General features: G+C 38.6%; 1 protein-coding gene across 1 annotated transcript in view; it reads left to right on the top strand.

Moving 5' to 3' along the window:
* The first annotated feature begins 5,023 nt into the window (after positions 1–5,023).
* TRAT1 (T cell receptor associated transmembrane adaptor 1) overlaps positions 5,024–21,872 on the top strand; it is a 33,145-nt gene continuing 16,296 nt past the window's right edge. Inside the window, exons 1-2 of the mRNA XM_045785240.2 lie at positions 5,024–5,248; positions 16,476–16,586. Coding sequence (XP_045641196.1) covers positions 5,242–5,248; positions 16,476–16,586 — 118 coding nt within the window. The 5' untranslated portion in view covers positions 5,024–5,241. The remainder of the gene's footprint in view (positions 5,249–16,475; positions 16,587–21,872) is intronic.

Here is a 21,872-nt window from a genome sequence, read left to right as displayed (position 1 = left end):
CTCCCTTCTTGCCTGGTCCCAACTGGCGATGGCTGTGTTTTTTGTTTTGTTTTGTTTTGTTTTGTTAACTGAAAGCCAAAGTTCTTGTCCAGCAGCCCCCTCTCACAGCTATTTATCTCACCAGGTTCCAGTGGCGGACATTCCTCTAATACCTTCAAGCCTAGGAGTTGTCAGGGCTCCGTCTGTAGTTAACCTGGAAGGGCTTCACCATCCCTTGTTCTTCCCATTAGCCCAGGCTGCGCCTCTCTAAACAGTCCCTTCTTTAAACTCATTCAACTCACCCTTTTGTCTGTTGCATCTGTTTCCAGCCAGGACCCCAACGGGTGCATCCCTTTTTGGTGTCCCTGGTCCCATTCTATGTTTCTAGTCCCTGCGGTCCGGCAACTAGAGCTTGCCTTCTAAAAATGTGCTAGTCCCAAATCTCGTTCTGATCAAAATTTAGTCTACCATATGTCTTATTTGGTGGCAAATCCACGAGAACTAGTCTCACTGGAAAGGCTACTCTGAGGACGCTGATTGTGTTACCTGTCCCGGGACATCTGAATTTTAAGGGCTCATCCCTTTATAATCTCAGGCAAAACATTCCTAGAGATGGAAATTCATATATAGGCGGTAAAGTTGACAGTTCCTGTGGTGACCATCAGGTAAGCCAGGCCCCAAATGTGGGAGGAGGTCCAAAGAGCCGGTTCCACTGGAAGAAAAGTCGCTTGATCCAGTGTTTTGTGAAACACGCACATCAGAGTGGTAGTCCTGCAAAGGCTTTGAAAAATAATACGGGAATGTTTCTCTTGTGAAATAATTTTTGGGAATACTGAATATATCCTCCTCTTGAAAAGAGGAATTGTATATCAGCTTACTAAAGCTAGGAGAAGTTCTATGACAAATAAACTGGATTTACTTTGAACCAGTTGTGTTTCAAATAAGATCAAAATTTTTCAGAATGCTTTGACTTTACTAATAGCACTCTCTCTGGGGCATTACATAGACATTAGGAGACAAATTGTTTTCTCCTAGAAAATTTGAATACTTACACCTTTCATATGTAGGAAGATGGACTGTATCTACTATTAGCCATTACTTCCCCTTGTTTCTGAATTTTACCTACTCTTTTATTTTAGTATTTGATTTTCCAAGACTTCTGATCCTAAAAAGTTATAATAAGTATAATAAAAAGAGCTGAGAATCTTATGCCAAATCCATGCATTGTTCTATTACTTTTAACTTGCTTTTTCTTTTCTACCTGAATAATTATGTCTTCTGGAGGATCTTGTGGCATAAACTCAATGAAAATATGAATCATCAATATAGTCTAATCAGATGTAATTGTAACACCATAATTAATTTTGAATAATTTCCTATTTTAAAATCACATAATTGGAAGCACAGGGTCCCTCCCCTCCTGTCTTTCATAAAGTTGTTTGCATACCCGCTTCGGTCTTACTAAAGAATGATTTACCAGAATAAAGAAAAATCACACACAGATCAGTTCTGCTTCTATAAAACAAAGGTACTCCAAAGATCCTTTAAAATAAGGAGGCATCTTTGGTGCCTGGGTGGCTCAGTCAGTTAAGTGTCTGACTCTTGCTCAGGGTCCTGAGATCAAGCCCTGCATCGGGCTCCACGCTCAATGTGGAGTCTGCTCCTTCCCCCACTCCCTGGAATAAATAAATACAATCTTTAAAAAAAATAATGAGGCATCTTTTATTCCAACTATTTTATTTAGTGCATGTTATTGAAAATAATTTAAACAATGGACAAATTTATAAAGTGTAAAGCCAAAGCTTAAGGTAACCCCAGTAACTACTGTTAATGCTATGAAACCCCTTGAACTTTACAATACATATTTATATATATGTGTATGTCGTATATATATTTGTGTGATATATACAGATATAAATAAATATACTATGGTGATAAGGATTAAAATAAAAATAAGAGATGACCATCAAAAAAGAGACTTGAAAATTGGGCTTCTTTCTATAAACTATGACCCATTTTTCTGAGTGTGGAAGCTTGGCATGGCGGCTGCCATTTTGTTATACTTTTCATTTTCTTTTAGCAACAAAGCCTCAAGTTTGTTGGCCTTAAAATTCTCATTTCTTGACAGGTGTCCATCAGAACCACACACCTTCCCCCAAATTTCCTATATCTTTAACGGCTTCAGGCTTGTCAGCACAGATCTGCTTAGTCCAGCCATCTGCTAAACTTCATTTTGATAACTCAACTCATTAAAAAGTACTACAGAAGACTCATGTTTATTTATTATTTTGAACATGACTCACGAAGCCGTCATTCAAATCCCCAACTGTACTCACTAGTGTATTTCATAACAAAAATAAATCCATAGGCTTTTTTATATTCTGATAATGTCTCCATGTGCCCAGCCACCTATATTTAATGAAAAGCTATTTTTTTTCTCCCCCTGGCAAATTTCAAACGTATGTGGAGCTCTCCAGGGCACGGGTGCAGACTTTCTGTGTGACCTTGGACAATCTTGCTCTATCTCTATTTTCTAAATCTACAGAATGGGGAACATTGTCATGCAGCTCACTTTTCAAAAGTATTATAATAATTAGAAATTGTGAAGTGGTTCAGACCTCTCAGCCGAAGTTTTACCATTTTCGAAATGCCGATCATGCGTCATGTTCAGTAAGTGAGTGAAGCCATTAAGTAATCATTCAGCACAAACCACAGGCCACCTTCCTGACCTAAAGGAGTAGCATATACCCTTTCTCGGTCCCTGCCTGTCTCCTCTGCTCTTGCCTTCCCCGGATTTCTGCAGACTGCTACGTGTCACACAGACCTGACGCAGGGAAGCCCTCGGGTAGCTTTGGGCACTGGCCCAATTGGTTCACTTGGTTTGAGTCTATGTCCCTGTTGGGCTGTCCTGAAACATACATATCTTGGGCTAACAATAGGATTCCTGCATTTTCACCTGAATTATTCTCACTAAAGCTGACCTTCTCCGTAACCAAAGCCAACCACTGAAAACCCTTGTTTCTATGGATCAACCAGGGCATCCTTGTTCCTTCTTTCCCCATCCTCTCCACTATTTTCGCTCAAACAGGGGATGCCTGCACAGAAATCTGCAGTCCTGAGACCCCTTCTCTCTCCCATGTCCTCTGTAGGCCCCAGCCGATATAAACAGGCCTCTACATTGCCCATGTTTCATGGTTCCATGGTCCCACTTAGGCAATCTATGTGGTTTCCTTTTAAGCCCGGGGCTTCTATTTTCCTTGCTAGGTATCCTTTTTAGGTCCAAAGCTCAACCCCTCACAACTGCCCCACAGCTGGGCCCTCTCCTCCTGAATAGATCTCCATTCCTGTGTCCTACCTAATTGCTGGATGGATCCTTCTAATTCTTTGCTGTCCTCTGGTCCCTACGTGCACCTGAGACTTCTATTCCCTTGAGCTCCAGGCCTGCTTCCTCCAACCTGTTACCCTGCTAACGGATGGTGCTGAACAAAAAGTTCCCTGGCCAAATAGGTTTAGGAAAAGCTCTGTTAAAATAGTTATTCAGGTTTACTTTTTGCAGGACTTACCTAAGCTTTTAATATACTTATATGCATCCATGAAGGTGAAAATAATAGTTTTTCCAAATATATCTGTTGATGGAGCATTTATCCCCAAATTTCCTTTATGGCCTAGTATTCTATGAAATGTATTATGAAAATGCCTTTTTAGAAGATTAGGGAATCTCCATGGTCTCTTCCCGTTTTATAGATTCTGATTCAATGATTCACAAGAAATATTTGGGGGGAAAGCGATTGAAGTGGAAAAATCTATTAGTGTTTAGTCAACTTCATTCAAAGAATAAAGAAGCACTGTATTTTGGCTACTAGGAAGTTGTTTTCTATAATGGAGCAAAGAGAAAGCAGAAGATTAACATTGTTTTATTTTTTTGATCACTGTGAGACTATTTCTTGAGACCTACAGCGTGCCAGGCATTAGTGTAGACGCTGGGGTTTTCATGATGGATAAGATCATTACTCTGCCTGCCCCAAGAATCTTAGAGAAGTCAGCAAGAGGAGGATATCCTGCAAGGCATTTAATATTTTTATTCTGAGTCTGTGCATCAAAAGTCTCATTTTTAAGTTTTCCCTAAAGTTGAAGTTCTTCAAGTTTATGTGCATCCCCTTCTGTAGGAAGCCGGACTCAGGTTTGTCATTGCTCTATAACTAAAGAAAACTGGTGGAATCCGTAATCAAATATCCATCGGCACACAATACGCAGCAGATGTGTGTACACGAGCACGTCCAAACCGTATACACAGATACCGCCCAGATCTTTATCTGACTAATGCTAAAAATAAACTCTACCACTGACATATACATGAGTTTTTCACAGCAAGATCGAGAACACTTATATTTTAAAATAACCAGGGGCACTTGTGAAAAATGCAGATTCCTGGACTCTGCTCCAAATATTCGGATTCAGCAGGGCTCAGGAATATGCGTGTCAAACAGTGCCGCATAGCATTCTCAGGCACATGTTCCTAACATTTAGGAACCTCTGGTTACTGAGACACTGGAGTGTGCATTGAGCGCTGGAGCTCTTTGCCAAGTGGCCCTAGATTGGACAGACGGCCTCGCATTGGCTGCAGTGAGAGCTGCCGGGAAAGGAGGCAGCCACCGAGTCCCCCAAGGGGACCAGGTCAAGAAGACACCTGATACATAGCAGAGTTCCAAAAGCATCAATCCCCTTTCCTGCATTGTGCCGCAAGGAAAACACAACCAACAGCTGAGCACACCTGCGGGCTTCTCACTGTTTCCTCCCCAGCTTAATATATTTTAGTTTGTTTCCATGTGAACTTGCTTGTAAGGAGATCCTGGATTCTCTCCAGGGGGATGGGAGATCCCTCCTGGGCTAATTCATACTTTACTTTCGTTATTATTTTTAAATTAGATTCAGGTATTGGTAAAAATCTGAATACCAGAGTACAGAGGCTTGTGGGATTTTTCTTCTCACGTAACGCAAAAATGTAAGAGTGTACTGGTTTCAGATCAAAACTCTAGAAGCCTCCATCACCACATTTCCTGTTTGTAACTGAACAAAGTAGACACAAAAGATTTCAAGACACAGAAGAGAGAAAACTGAGGTACGGGTAACGACACGTTTTACTGGCACCCTGCTTCTAAAGTACCCGAGCAACTTTACTTAGAAAAAGAGAAGTTTGTGGGGGCAGTTTTAATCCATATATTTGCCTTATGGCTACATAAGGATTTCTCTGACAGAGGAAGCATGTCAGGTAAGTGGCATTTTTAATTCTTTTGTTCTATTCCTATGCCTTAAAATTCACCAAATGATTTCCACATCTCCAACCAAAAAAAAAAAAAAAAACCAAAACAACAACAACAACAAAAAACCACTTAAGATTTAGGAAGTAAATTAGTTTACATACTATTTTAAAAATGTGAGATAACCTTTATTACGATTTAGAACATACTTTGAAATAATGAGTATAAGGTGATTGTTCTCTCTTAAAAGAAAAAAATGGGAAGTTTCGTAAGATAAAGCTAGCTGTAGCTGTTTAGTAAGTGTTCACTGATAATGATGCCATTTACAGTATTGGTTATTTTTAAAGAGACTTTTCTTGATTTTGCGTATTCTTCTTTAGTGTAGTTATAAAGCAGGTTAGTAGTAACCACATTCTAATTCCTTTGAGTTTAGGAATTGTATGATATCCCAGATATTAATGCAATTGTCGATATCAGAGAGATGATTACTCTGCAGAGGCCAGTGAAAATTCGATCTCCGTGGCATGGATCACAAGGCTTGAATCCCCTCAATTAACCAAGTGTCTGTTCCACGTTGATGGTTCATTCCTCTTTTAATGTTTTATGTACATTTTATTTCTTTAATAAACATCTTTTTGTTGTAAAAGAAAAGGCACATTCTATACAAAGTAGGAGGACTGATATATAAAAAGAAAAAAATTTAAATAATTCCCATCACCCTAAAAAAACACAAGATATTATGTTGTATTTCCTTCCTACTTTTATTTCAATACATTCTACTTGGTTTGCTTTTCATACCTGAAATAATAATGAACATAAAATCCTGTATCCAGATTTTTGCTAACATTAGAAAATAAGTATTTCCCTTTTTATGATAACTTCTGCCTAATCACTTTGGATGAATGTAGACAATGACATCCATTGGGTTATTTATAGTTTCCTTACCTATTTCCTTATTGTTGGACATTTATGTTGTATCCAGTGTATTATATTTCAAATGACAGAAAGATGAACATCTCTATACTTTTCCCATAGTAAGGGTTATTTTCTTGGGAAAAATTTCTAGAATTGGCATTACTAAGAGGTTATGCACACTATAAATCTCATTATTATCAAGTTGCTTTTCCAAGAGTAATGTCAGTCCACTCTCATCCTAGCGTGTTTCTCCTGAACAGGCTGGTACCACCTAAAAAAATCTTTACCAATAAAAGCGCAATATGCTAGCCCATTGTTGATAATGCATTACTTTGATTATAATGAAGCCGCACATTGTTGCATGGGTTTTTAAACTGTTTATCATACAATTTGCACATTGTCTGATTCTATCTTTTGCTTATTGTGTTTATAGTACTTTTAATATCAACTTGTGTGAGATATTATATATAATTTCTGTGAATTTGTTTCCCAGTATTTTGTTTGTTGGATTTTAAGTGAATTGATTGGATTAACCACACAGGGAACATAAGCCTGACATATGATTTGCATACCTGTCTTTAATTTTTCCAGGTTCATAAATTAGCAAAGAACAAAAACAACGGTTCTAGTTTTGCTAGGGCCCTGCAAAAACTAGACATGGCAATATTATGAACAGTTGCCATGAGCTGGTGGTGTTGGGGAACTCCGGAAGGGTGGGAAGGCCAAAGGCAGTGAATAGACATTCAACTATTTCTGGGATTAATTAATTCTAATTTTATGAGAGTTATGATAAAATTTCTTCCATACCATTTTGTAGTTTAGATGTTCCCTTGAGAGGTAATACAAGAGTTCCTCTAGTGTCAGTTGAGACCTTCTACAAGGCCACAGGAGAGATAAAAATATCACGTTTGCCGTTAAAGACTCATAGATCTTAAAAGGAGGGGAAAAAACTTTAATGTGAGAGACAATAGTATTTTTTACATTTAGACAGGTGAAGTTAAAAAGAAAATTAGTGTGAAAAAGCGAAATTATTCCTAGTTAAGTAAAGCAACATAAGAAAAGAAAAACCCAAGTCTTTCCTTTTCTCCTGCCTAAATGCCTTGTGCTCACTGCATCAGTAAATGGGCCAATATCATAATTCCTACCGTGTTTCTGCGTGCAATCAATATCAGCAGAATCAACTGGTGAGAACAACTCCTGTGAGCTACCGTTAATTTAGTTTACAGAGTGACCCGCAACCTAGTCACACATTGTTGTTTTCCAAAAAAAAAAAAAAAAAAAAGAAAGGATTTTCATTGTCTTTACTGTTTTCTCTTCTCTTGAGCCTCAATCACCTTTCCGAGAACCATGAGTCCTTCCTTTAGAGATGAGGTAGGACTAATTTATGAATCATCTTTTAAACTTAGGTGTTCTTTAAATTAAAGATGGGTCAAACACAATGTGTTTCATCATTTCATTTAGGTAATGTGGGCAGTGATTTTAAGGAAAGTCAATCCAGGAAAGATTGTGAACATGATTACTGGTCACAGTTCCAGGCATTTTGAATTTTATTTCATTCTCTCAGTTTTCCAGAACTAGAAAGAAGAGAGAAAAAACGTAACAGGCCTTCCTTCTTAAAACAATAAAGAAACACAGTAGTTAAAATTCTGTCGGATGAAGATTTCCCGCACACCCAAGACAGCCTAGGAGGATCTCGCCAAGGTGCTTCTCCAACAGAAAACAATAAGTGCATCTATAAAATGGGAGTGGCAAACACAGATAAGGAAAGGCTCGGCAACGGCAGGGATTTGGGCAGCACCGAAGTGAAATCCCAGTAGGATTTCTCAAGTTGACCAATCCCAGTTAAAGTTTAATTATAAAAGTGACAAGTAGTCCAGTACTGGGGGAATTATAACATACTGTCTTAAAATCTCCCCCCACCTCCCTCCACATGTTTGTTCCCTTTAACAAATTCAGTTAAGTGTTGGTTAAGAGCAACTATGAGGTACTAGAAAGATGTCACACAGATGGGGATCTGAACTCCAGCTTTACAACTGGCTTAGTGAGGTTCAGTGAGACGCAAAGAGTCACACAGCTACGAAGTGCCTGCACTCACTCTTCCTCTGCACTTTGAAGCAGACATTCCAGTGCCCCATACTGCTGCAGCCCCTCTCCCCATCACCGTCCTTCCCCAACATACACCATCCATTCAAATTATCCTCTGTTCATAACAGACCCTTATTTAAGGTTGGCAGATATCAAATTCTGCATTTAAAACAATATCTTATTTACTCAAAAGCCTGGGAGTGGATTTGAGAATTCCTTCCACCGCTTCTATCTATGACTCCAATGCCTTTTATTGGGTGATGGCGATGGATAGTGGTGGGGTGGGGGGCTGTGCGGATACTGACAACGTGCTACAAAGAGTCAACAAGAACGCACCTACTTCCACCAAGCTGTCACCACAGTAAGAAAAACTCTTCTGCATAGGATCCATGGGGATTGCTATATCAGAACTTTTTCTTTGAACTTTCTGGGGCGCCTAAAGTAGATATACATATTCATGGAAAGCAACAAGGAGATGGTCAGTGCTCCGACAGAATTTGCAAGCCAAGGAAGAGAAACCATCATGAAGAGTCATATGCTCTATACTATAAACTCATACAATTGTCTCGGTTACAGACTCCCTGAAGGAAAAAACAATTAAGGGATTATATGTATTGCTTTTCTATTGTTAGTTAAGCGAAGGCTTCTGTATGAATCAAACCCATCAGCAGAAAAACGATATATTTGCTTAGCTGGTTTCCCTCCAGAGCACATGCAAATGTGAATTCCAGATACAGTGCCTGCCAAGTACTGTCGGCATTAAAGGAGTCAGAGGTCTTAGAATTAAAGCTACTACGATTAGCCCCTGGCAGTTGAAAGCTAGACAGAAACTTAAATCATGGTTTTCCTAGCTGTCGTTGCCTCACTAATAACTTCTTGAGGCCTTTGGCTTTTTAACAGTGTGAAGAGCTAAATTCAAATTGTGTGGGAGTTTTTTTTAAATTGATAAAAGCTTTTTAAGCGAAAGTAATTACAATTATGGAATAATGATACTAAAGATTACATTAGTTGGGCAAGAACTTTTGAGCACTTTGTGCATCTAATAGCATAAGAAGAATTATCTATGCTGAATAGATACCCACATGGGTCTGGAGATACTCATACTGTATATGGGAAATAACTGGGTGAATGGAGGTGTGAAAGCGTGTGTGTGTGTGTGTGTGTGTGTGTGTGTACACTTACATAGATCTGTCATTCAAGTTGAAAATCTCTACCTTTTTGTTTTTCTCATCTGTGTAAGTTTTTTGTTTTTCAGAATGGGGGCATTAAAAATTAGGAAAGCTGAGGCACCCAGCTGGCTCGGTCGGTGCAGCATGTGACTCTTGATCTCAGGGTCGCGAGTTCAACCCCATGTTGGGTGTAGGGATTACTTAAAAATAAAATCTTTTTTAAAAAATTATGAAAGCTATCAAGAATGTCATGAAATACAAAGCTTCCCAATGAAAACCTTCCTGTTTAAAACTCGTATCACATTACACAAGGAAAAAATCTTGGAAAACAGAAGGAGGTCAGATGGGAGTTGGAGACTCCTGAAATCAGAGGAAAACCAGAGACCATGCTAAACCAACCCCACACTTTAGAATTTGGCCTGTGTTTTCAAAGGCCTCCAGTTGGTTATGTGAAACCAATTTATTGTTACAGTAAATGGCAAAACCGAGCCCTAGAAGAATGCACAGTGTGGTCTAAGTTCTTGCCTTACCGTTGTTAACATATTTCATGAAAATTACTAGGACTTTCCTTCAGGCCTTTATGTAAAATGTAGGCTCATGCCATTGATTTGGTTGTTTCCTTGTAGTTGAGAGCAAATTATCTTCTTGTCCCAATTAATGGACTGATACAACTTTTTTAGTGCTCCTTTTAATTAAAAAGGATAAAGGGAAACTTCTAATTGAAATATAATTTGTGCAAATGATAGGATATTTTATAGCTAGAATCAGTGTAATTACAAAAATAAGATGAGGGGTTTTGCCTTGAAGTATGCCTTTTTATACAGTGCTCTATTTTATTTACCCAGGCCACAACTATTTATTGAATATATACTAAATACTAGATGCTATGAGAACTAGAAAGAAAAAAAACACTAAGTACGAAGTAAATTGTTACTTCTCTCAAGGATAAGTTCCATATATATATATAAATTTATATATTTATATAAATTTATAAAGATATATATTTAAATATAAATTTATATAGATATATATTTATATATAAATAAAATACCACCTCTTCTTTATCCATTCATCACTTGATGGAAATTTAGGCTCTTTCCATAATTTGGCTATTGTTGACGATGCTGTTATAAACATCGGGGTACATGTACCCTTTGAATTACTATTTTTGTATCTTCTGGGTAAATACCTAGTAGTGCAATTGCTGGTAGCTCTATTTTCAACTTTTTGAGGAACCTCCATACTATTTTCCAGAGTGGCTGTACCAGCTTGCATTCCTACCAACAGTGTAAAAGGGTTCCCTTTTCTCCACATCCTTGCCAACATCTGTTGTTTCCTGTGTTGTTAATTTTAGTTCTTCTGACAGGTGTGAGGTGATATCTCACTGTGGTTTGATTTGTATTTCCCTGATGATGAGTGATGTTGAGCATCTTTTCATGTGTCTGTTGGCCATCTGTATGTCTTCTTTGGGAAAATTAGATTCAACTACTTCTAATGTAAGATTACAAGTCACCCAATTTGGCCAAAGGTAAATCATTAATACATTTATCAAATGCTTCATTGGAAACAAAGCAACTTTCTGGCCAACTCTATAAAAAATTAGCTGTAATATGCATTCTTGAGTAAGCTATACTGTATTATACCATATTATGGTGATATAATTACTAGGCTGAAAAAAATAATGGATATTTGCTAAAACAATAATTTTAAGTAGCTACACATTATCCATTCTTTCTCTAACAATAACCAGAAAGAACAATTATTTCATGAGGCCACTCTTGATTTATGATAACCATGTTATCAGCATATAGGAAAACCCTTATTTTTCTCTTCTCATAGTAGGAGAGTACACATTTAATAAGCAAAAATAAAGACATTGGTCTTTAAGGTAAAAACTGAAGAGAGTGACAGCACATGCCACTTCATGTCTCTGAAAGTTATCGTGGATATAATGACTCTTACATCATTAACATCCCAGGTTTACACAGGCGTAGATTTCCTAGGGTTGCATCTGACTCATACAGCTTACCTCAACTAGTAGTATTTTCTAAATTCCTCTTGCCAAAGATTTCACTGACCCTAACCAAACTCTCCAAAGACTGATTTTTAAACAAGAAAATAAAATTTTATATTTACAGTGGTGGACACCCCATAAATTTAATCAGATGATTAGCTGTTAGCACCAACTTCCTTGTATCAAGTTTCCTGGAAAAAAATGTAATAATCTGTAGGTTCTTCGGTATAGATTCAGGGCAGGAAGAATTAGGATGTTGTCAATGAGCACTTACACCAAGATTACGTGGCCTCATGTGCTACTCCCTTTCTCACAGGGATCTCTTCCCTAGCTGCTGAGGTAGGTCCTTTTTCAATAGTACGAGAGACAAATGTAATAGAATCTTCATCTTGTCTTTCCAAGGTTGTGGGTGTGTTTAGACCTCATAGGTGCTCAGAACCTTTCTATTGGCCCCAGTCATTACATTACCCACCTTCATTCCACTCATCTTCTACGTAGTTGACACATGTTTAATGAGAACCTACTTTGTACTGAATAGTTTGCAGAAATAAAAATAGGAGTCTTACTAGTAGTAAGATAAGAATAAGAATAACAATAGTTTCCAGTTATATATTGAATAAGTCATTGGACTAAAAGGTACAACATAGAAAATACAGTCAATGGTATTGTAAAAGTGTTGTATGGGGACAGAAGGTAGCTACACTTCAGGTGAGCATAGCATAACACGTAGAAATGTTGTACATCTGAAACTAAAGTGACATTGTGTGTCAGCCATGCTCAAATAAAAAATTTTTAGAAGAAGAAGAATAGCTAACTTTTATTGAACATCTTATGAGTGAGGAATACTCTTAATAAATCTCAATTCCCACAAAAATAGGTACAACGAGGAAACTGAGGTATGAAGACCAAGATGAATATGACCTTTTTTCTGTCCTTTGAGAAGTTCACAGTCAAGTAGAGAGAGATTTTTTTTTTAAAGATTTTATTTATTTATTTGACAGAGATAGAGACAGCCAGCAAGAGAGGGAACACAAGCAGGGGGAGTGGGAGAGGAAGAAGCAGGCTCATAGCGGAAGAGCCTGATGTGGGGCTCGATCCCATAACGCCGGGATCACGCCCTGAGCTGAAGGCAGACGCTTAACCGCTGTGCCACCCAGGCGCCCCGAGAGAGATTTTTATACATAAATGATTACCTCAACAAATATTACTTCAATATGTGTTGAAATGTAGAGAGACATAAAAGATATCACTTGGTGGGGGATAGGCAGCACAGAGTGAATGCCTCAAAGAAAAAGTAGTCTTGAAGGATGACTAGGAATCTGTCAAAGAGCTAAAGGGGAAGGCATTTCAGGCAAAGGGGAAAATATACAGAGACATAAGGACATGAAATGGTAAGTATGGTATCTGTTGCGAATCTTAAGTGCTTCAGAATGATTGGAGCATGGTATAATATTGGGCAGGCATAGCAGATAAGTCCTAAAAGATAGGAAACCTAAGGTAACATTTTGTGGAAATGGTTCATGGTAAGAAAAGAAAAGTGCGGTGTTCTCTATGCTTAGGGCAGAGATAGGAGCAAGCACCTTCCCACAACACAGGTTCCAGAGAAAAGACAAAGGAACAACTTCCTCCAAAAATCACAAAGGAGGGGACTGTATGAGACAGTGTGTGGAAAGATAGTAGCTACCAGGAATGGCGGCTGATGAACCAGAAGAGCCATAAACATACAGTCAGGGCCAATTGAAATAATAGGAACCGAGGCTAGACCGACCTGAAAAGGGTCTGCTTAATATTGTGTTTTAAAACCTGAGCCATCATTATATCAAAATCCTTTCAGATGTGTATATCCTTTGATCAAGCAAATGAATTTTTATGTCAAAAAAATTCAGGTTGGATATACAGTTTTAGCTACAGATACTCATCACAACATTGCTTATATAACTAAAAATCACAAGCAACTTCAAGGTCTAACAATAAGGGATTGTTTAAATTATGGAAAATTCGTTCCATGGAATATAGGGCAGCTAAACGAAATGAAAGCATATTTTATTTATAGGAAAAGAAACACACTATAAGTTATTAGAGTGAAAGTAGATAACAGTATAGTCAGTATAATTGAATCTTGTGTTTTTGTCCATAACAATTTCTACACAGAGAAAAATAACTGGAAGTATATGAACCAAGGTGTTCACGGTGATTGTCTCTTGATCAGAAGATTATGGTTGATTCTTCGCTTTCTGTTTTTGCTAGTCTGAGTTTACTAATTGTTTTTAATATTGAACATGGATAACATATAAAACAAGTCTGGACTCTGTGTAGCGACTAAAGTTCATTTATTTGTCACCAAATACTGTGACTGTAGAGCGTGAGTGATTAGAGTCTACTCGACAGACTGAATATCCCGAACTGATAATTGTCATCTATCTCGGTAGAAAATAAAGTACGAGCCCTCAAATTGCCTTAAGATGTGGAAGAACCTAGAACTGCATCTAGACTGTGGGTCCATAAGTGACAAATACAAGAAGAAGAAAAGAAGTCTTTAATAACAGAATTCATGGATTTAACCATTAGTTTGATCATTGAAAGCATAAATTAATACCTTCATATTGCGATAGCAGAGCGGGAAACTGAGACCCACCCGGCAAGTGAGACAGCTTGCTGGCCCCATTTGTTCACAATTATAGTTACGTTAATCACCTGAAAGGACTATTATCAATGGGAAATGGGGAACAAGCTCTCTTTGAGAGCATGCCTTAAAAATTCCCTTCGATCCAGCAATTGCATTCCCAGGAGCCTCTTTCTACAGATAAGCCCACATATGCACAAAACGCCTGTCCAATAGAAGTTCGTTGCATTATTGTTTGTAAGAGAAAACGTTTTAAAAAATCAGAATGTCCATCTTAGAGAAATGGGTAGATGAATTATACTACAGAGACATTGTTTAATGCCATGCAGCCGCTAAAAATAACATAATAACATGGCAAAAATTCCCTAGACACATGGTTGGTTTTTTTTAAAAGGCTAATTAGTATAATATTAGTGACCCATTTATGCTCTAATAGAGAATCTTACATGTTATTCTAGGATTTGCTAGGATTTTTAAAATGTATACTCGTCAGGCACTTGTGTTTTTTTCATAAACATAAAAATCAAAGAAATAATTCTAGGAATATAGGCAGTACCATGCAATACCTAGAATTTCTGGTATATTTTAAGTATTTAATGATTACTGTGTTGTAGAATCCTCATAAATATTTATGGGATTATGTTCATGATGAAAAAATAAGACTCTTCTAAACCTTTGTGTTTTTAACCAAATTAATTGGTAGGTCTATTGGAGAATTAAAGACTATTCAATTCTTCGCAATTTCCTTATACTTCATGAAACATAAAAATTCCCTTAAAAGAAAATAAAACCACACATTTCACTACCATTATCAGTTAACTTTCCCATTTATTAACTAATTCTTTAAAAATCTTTATAAACCATGTGTATTATGTCTGGCCCTGCAGAGCAGAAGGCAGAAATGGTCCTATTCTCTGTGGAGTATACGGTATTTTGAACGCCTAAATAACACGGTATGAAATTAAAGAGGAGGTAGCTGATATTAGTAGACAGATTCATTGGTGTTTAAAGAGCCACAGACTAGTTCAAACAAAAGCAAAGTATATGTAAATAAGCAATATGCAAATTATATGCATATATGTAGATGTCTATATCACAAATGCATATATATTCTATATAATCATCTATATACCTAACTATGTTGAAAGTAAATGGTGCCAAGAAAAGAAGGAAGGAAGGAAGGGAGGGAGTAAGGAAGGGAGGGAGGGAGGAAGGAAAGAAAGAGAGAGAGAGGAAGGAAGGGAGGAAGGAAGGAAAGAAAGAAAGAAAGGAACAAACAAACAGACCTCCTCTGATACACAGGACCGCTGAGGGCAATTCAACAACCACACTCTGATGTCAGTAAGTACTCAAAACAAACAAACAAACAAACAAACAAACAAAACAACACAACAATTCAAACGTCACATGTGAGATATAGAAAATAAGTAAAAGAGGGCAGCACAAAGGACACTTTGGTCTAAGGATTCTTTATTTGCTGGTTTAAAGACAGGATAGGGAACAAGGCGAATTTCCCTCCTGTTAAGGGTTTGCCTGTTCTGTTTATTTATCTAACATTATGCTGTTTAGATTTCTTTGAAAGGGCCGAGCACGGTGTCTGATTTGGGGCAGTCCTACGGGAGCTGAGACTGGGAAGGAACATAAGCTCTGTGCTGCTGCTGTCACATGGCACTTCTGCTTGTCGTTACACAGCTGCGTCCCTAACTAGACAGTGCCTTGAGGGCCAAGATACATAAAATCAGGGTAATTATCTTAGAAATCACTCGTATGCATGTAAAGATTGCCATAAATAATCAGGGGCAACTGATAGGCAGTATCCCACAAAACCGTCTATGGCTCAGGAATGAAAAAAGAATCTCTTCACAAGGGCAAAGAGAAGCATAATCGACTCTCCAGCATCCACTCATGGGTCTCTAAGCAGTACGAGAAAAATACCTTGTGGCCAGTCTTGACAAAACTAGGTTATGATGATGCCAGAATTACTGTTTTATCACAACAGACAGTACCCTATACTACTGGGATTTATAGAAAGGGATAGGTGGTTTTCCATAACTGAAGAGAAGAAAGGGGGAAAGTATGGCAAATTATGATTCTGGATAATTTGGATGTTCTTGATTTCAAACCAAAGTTTTTATAATTAGTCACCAGTTGTCAAATTTTAGCAGCTAGACTAAAAATGTCTTTCATTTCATCAACACTGAGAATGTGGGAAGCTTGCTTCCGTCTGTCTACGCTGAATGCAGGGACTTCCCACCAATACCCACCTGAATTCTGTAAGGAGCCTTTGTCCGTCAACGGTAATGAATTTCCTGGCAGAGGATTTGTTCTTCATTATGAATAAAGACTATGGTTTTCATGGTGGGAATACTCAATTCAAAACAAATTGGTAAGCAGCTATTATATTATAGGTATGTCTGTTTTTTCCCCCCCAGGAAACTCGGAATGCCAGTTTTATGTCTGGATAATTGTAGCCTTTCTGGGGTTGGCTCTGGTTGTATCACTGATCTTCAATATTTCCCACTATGTGGAAAAGCTGCGACAAGGTAAGACATTTTGAGAAGTCCCAGCTTGAATGGAGACAAGTCACTGGAAAACCTACAGAAGAAATGTCATTTCATGAAACGTCATGCAATAGGATATTTTTATCTGTAGGAAATCTATTTGATACTTTTTTTTCATCCTTAGGATTCTCTTAATTTAAAAATGCAATCAATTAGAATATAAACAGACTCCCAATCTCGGCTTTCTCGCCGCCTTAACATATAGAGCAGGAAGGAATTGTGCCGGTGGAATGTAGTTTTCCTCCTCCAACTCAACAGCTCACGAAATTGTAGCCTATTCTGCAGCGGCCGTAAAGGTTCTCACTAATACCTGATGGGAGGAGTGGAGACTAACTCCTCGAGCTTCCACTCAAGCCAACTCAAAGCCCTCAGCATCGGTGAGAGCCGCTAAAGTACAGTTAGCTGGACTGGGATCAGAAGAGAACTAGAAAAGCAGCAGGCTGGCCCACAGGCTTATTATGTAAGACTCCTGGCCTCAGCTTTTCCTTTCAATAAACTGGTCCACAGTTTTAACCATGTGGCTTTCACCCTCCTGGACGTGATTAAAATAGTGCAACGCCCAGCAACTGGCACAATCTTTGCACACTACTGGCATAAACACAGTAGGTGGGTGGATGGATGGCTATGAAAGTCCAGCTATTTCTGGGGGCAGGACATTTCAGTGGTAATAATAAACAGAAAAGAAATTTTCAATGCATTTTAACAGTTGAAATGAAATAAAACAAAGTTAATAAAATTGCATTAGACACATGACCAAGAAAAACCGCATGAAGCTAACTTAGAACAATGGTCAGATTCTGGGGAGAGTCCTTGATCCTCTTAGGAGTGTCTTCTTCAGTGTTGATAACACAAATACAAAATATGAGGATGGTGTTACTGTCATGCCTCTCAAAAAAGAGGAGAGGCACTAGAAAGTGAGGTGGCATAGCTGAGGTCACATGTCTACTCAACAGCAAAGTCAAGGGTAAGGGCCCTAATTCTCTGTCCAAATGGTTTCCACTAGCACGTGCTGCTTTTACATTGTTGACCAAATGTCCTTGGCCAGAAACCCAACATTCTTTTGGATCTCTATTATATCATCTGTAAGCCTGAAATGCCAGGCAGGCAATGCTTTTTCATTAGCAATGATTTCAGTAATTCTTTTTTTTTTTTTTTTTTAAAGATTTTATTTATTTATTTGACAGAGATAGAGACAGCCAGCGAGAGAGGGAACACAAGCAGGGGGAATGGGAGAGGAAGAAGCAGGCTCATAGCGGAGGAGCCTGATGTGGGGCTCGATCCCACAACGCCGGGATCACGCCCTGAGCTGAAGGCAGACGCTTAACCACTGTGCCACCCAGGCGCCCCTCAGTAATTCTTTTTTAAATCAAATGTTTTTTGAAACAAATTTCATAAGTCAGATGCATGAATGACCCATCATCTAGCATCTTTGAAAAGGGCTTCCATCATAGAAAAAAATGAGCTAAGAGTTGCACTTTTCTTTATATAATAGATTAAAATGACTATATTTTAATTTCTCCATTAAGATATTTTATGAATGCAGGGGGCGCCTGGGTGGCACAGCGGTTAAGTGTCTGCCTTCGGCTCAGGGCGTGATCCCAGTGTTATGGGATCGAGCCCCACATCAGGCTCCTCCGTTATGAGCCTGCTTCTTCCTCTCCCACTCCCTCTGCTTGTGTTCCCTTTCTCGCTGGCTATCTCTATCTCTGTCGAATAAATAAATAAAATCTTTTAAAAAAAATATTTTATGAATGCAGATAATATTGTCACTTGTATTAGGAAAAGGTGAATTGAGGGACGCTTGGGTGGCTTAGTTGGTTAAAGGTCTGCCTTCGGCTCAGGTCATGATCCCAGGGTCCTGGGATTGAGCCCCACATCGAGCTCCCTGCTCCAGGGGAGCCTGCTTCCCCCTCTCCCCCCCACCCATTCCTGCCCTCTCTCTCTCTCTCAAACAAATAAATAAATAAAATCCTTAAAAAAAGAAAAAAGAAAAAGGTGAATTGAGAGCTATAGAGTTGAAACAACTTAAGACGGAAGCCAGGACAAGAATAACCATGTGAACCAGTACTTCACTCTGCTGATCCCAGTGGCAGTTCTCGGAGATCTGCGTGGGGCCAGGGAACAAGTGTCCTTTTCAGTTCTCATATTTGGTAGTTTGTACATTGGAATTTATTTATCCATATTCATACCATTTGCCACCATATCAACTCCTTTTGGAAGTTGCTTTCTTATAATGGTTAGTTGACCACTACTAAAAGACACCAGACAAACTTTTTAAGAAAGAAAAGAAGGAAGAAAGGAAGGAAGGAAGGGAAAGAGAAAGGCTTTTTCTTTAAAAAAAAAAAAAAAGAAAGAAAGAAAGAAAGAAAGAAAGAAAGAAAGAAAGAAAGAAAGAAAGAAAAAAGAAAGAAAAAAAACCCAACAGATTTTTTTTTTTCCATTTCAATTGTACAAACCCTAACTGCCCCAGGCATGACATAAATTACTTTGTCTAAAAGCAGTATGGTGGGAAATAACATTTTTTAAATAACAGGAAAGAGTAAATTACATTCATTGTTGTATTTTTAAAAATCAATTTCAGTTCTCTCAATTTGTTTTTAACATCATGGTTTTTGAAGTCAACCTGTCATGAATTAGAACCCTGCTTTCAGTATTTACCTGGGAGATCTCTTGTACAAGAAACATAACTTCTCATAGTTTCAGTTGCCTTGTCTACAAAACGTGGAAAATACCATCCAGACCAAGGGTCCTTGTGAGAATTCCACAGATCCCTCAGCACAGTGCTGGGGACTGAGGTCAGTCTTGCACAGGACTCAGCCCACATCACCACTCTTGGTGGCTGTGGTGCTTCCTTCCCTCTTTCCAAAGTATGTGTGAAGGGCTTGCTATGACCACATCTTATCCCATTTGATTTTAGTGTCGGGTATTTCCGGGAACGTTAGTTCCTCTGGCTCCTCACGGCTCCCAGCATCACTGTATTCTCTAGGTCCTCTCCAGCTGCCATGTCACTTCCTGCCCATCGCTATATCGCTTAACATGTCTATGCAATAACCTCAGCTTCAGCAATCACTGCTGTGACTATTTAAGTCATATACGGGTGCATTTTCTAGTGTTTTCCGTAGGCTTTCAGAGGATCGGTTCTAACCATCAGCCTACTGCAAATTATTTTATTTGAGCCATAACATGCCCTCCTTACATGGAGCACGCAACCCTGGGTCTTGCCCTTTATTAGCATGCAGACCTCAGATTAGCCTTGCAGCAGTGCTCGCTGTTGCCAGAATGCCCTTCGTTCTCATCCCACCTCCCCATTTTCTCTCTGCAACCCTTTCCCAACCGCCCCGGCTTCTCCGGACATCTTTCCCCCGCATCAGTAATAACCGCCCCCCTTGCTAGTCCACATGAGCAAATACAGCACTGTCTGCTTTCTCACGCAGAGGCTACAGGTGGCTCTGGGATTAGCTCTGCAAGCGGACTTCTGTCCGGTCCTGCTAAGGGCTCCTCCCGGCTTTGTTTCTCCTAGACAGACCAGAGGAGATTCAACTATATTAGCCAGCTTTTCTGCCACTCGGTATGTGAACACAACGTCCCCGTATCTGGCCTCATGGAACTTTTTATTTTTTGCATCTTTGTGCTATTCTTTGTGGCTAAGAAACTTGCAAGCTCTGACTCCACCTGTGGCGAACAGTCGGTGAGTAAGTTGTGCTGGTGTATTAAGTAGCGTTCAAAAGAAAATCTCCATCCCAGCAACAATACAGTATCTCCACATTCAATCAGATAGACACGATAAGCCTCTCCTTGATGTTTTCCGTAGCCGTGCTAGGTAAAAGCTTTGTAATGGAGTTCTCCCTTCCCCCTAAAATAAACCTTACATTTTTAGGTGAGTCTTTGTCTGTTCTTTAGGAGGATTATACTTATTTCTTTTTCTGCTAGGAAGGTATTAGTTTTGTCCTCCTTTAAATCCCCCAAATTTTCTTTATCCAACTTTTCTTCTCTCTTTTGAGAAGATGGATAAATACGTGTATGGTTTCCTTATACATCAAAGTCTTATCAGTATCTCTCCTACTCACTAGAAAATTATGGCACATTTTTCACATTTTCACATTAAGAATGTATCAAAAAATGTTATTATGGAGTTTGAGCCATGTGCTGTTGTTTCTTGTTGTTATGCATTGCGCATGGAAGAGTGAACACTATAAAGGAGGAAACATCAAAGCAAATGTTTGCTTACATGCTCTCAACCATGAACCTGACCGCAAGTTGTCTGTATCTGAATCACAGAGAGGATTGTGAAAACCTGCCCAGCTCTTCTCACACAGAATCTTGCAAATGTAACTGCTTCATAGCAACATAAAAACTGCTTTGTGTTTTACTAAAGATCGTTGAGATGATAAAGTAGCTTCTAAATCATGCCATTTATTTTTAAATAAACTTATAAGCCTTTATGACAGAGCCAACTCTTTTCAGGAGCCGGAGCTTGCTGACCTTTCTCCTCAGCCTCAACCTCTAAACTTTTGATTACCACTCCTCTATTTAAAGAAATCATATGCTATCACACTTCTTACTGTAAGAAGGAACTTACTAAAACCACACGAGTACAGATCGTCCAGCTTCAGATCAGACATTTAAATTCTAAGAGGAGTGCAGAAGGTGGTGACCTTGAACGTTTTAAGGACCCTTTCAGGGTGCTGCTTCAATATGATTGGTCTTGATGTATAATGTCCTTTTCCCAATACTTATTTTCTTCCTCACACTGTTTTAGTTTCTTTTCCTTCCATGTAAGTTTCACATCATTATATCGTATCCTTCATATAGTTGCTTCTGCATCCTCCCCCCTCCCCACTGCAAAGCTTTTTGGTCCAAACCTTGTTTTGCTTCTCTCTACTGATAACACATCGAACAACATTTTCTTTCCATGAAGCTATCCTTTTACACACACATTAGTGTACCTTCCAGACACCAACACTCACACTCCAAGCACTTCTACCTGGAAAATCCACATTATCTTTTAAAAATATTAGTCTGTGTGCGGAAACATTGGACCCCATGCCTATTTTTTCTTATTCTCTATAAGTAATGTCATTATTTTTGTTTTCGAATTCGTTGTTTATTTTTTATCTTTTCTTTTAACAATCCTCTTGCCAGAAGTGAGATTTGGTCATTTCACTACAAATCAAGCTTTACTTATAAATCTTGTAAGTAGCATTTTAATTATATCAGCTTGTTTTCAGCTAATCCATTTAATGAAGAGACTCAATTCCAATCAGCACA

The sequence above is a fragment of the Ursus americanus genome, chromosome 4 (genome assembly GCF_024610735.1).
Source record: "Ursus americanus isolate L20-20 chromosome 4, mUrsAme1.1.p, whole genome shotgun sequence".
NCBI classification, from domain to species: Eukaryota; Metazoa; Chordata; class Mammalia; order Carnivora; family Ursidae; genus Ursus; species Ursus americanus.
The sequence above is the reverse complement of the archived record's forward strand: the minus strand, read 5'-3'. Positions and strand labels throughout refer to the sequence as shown.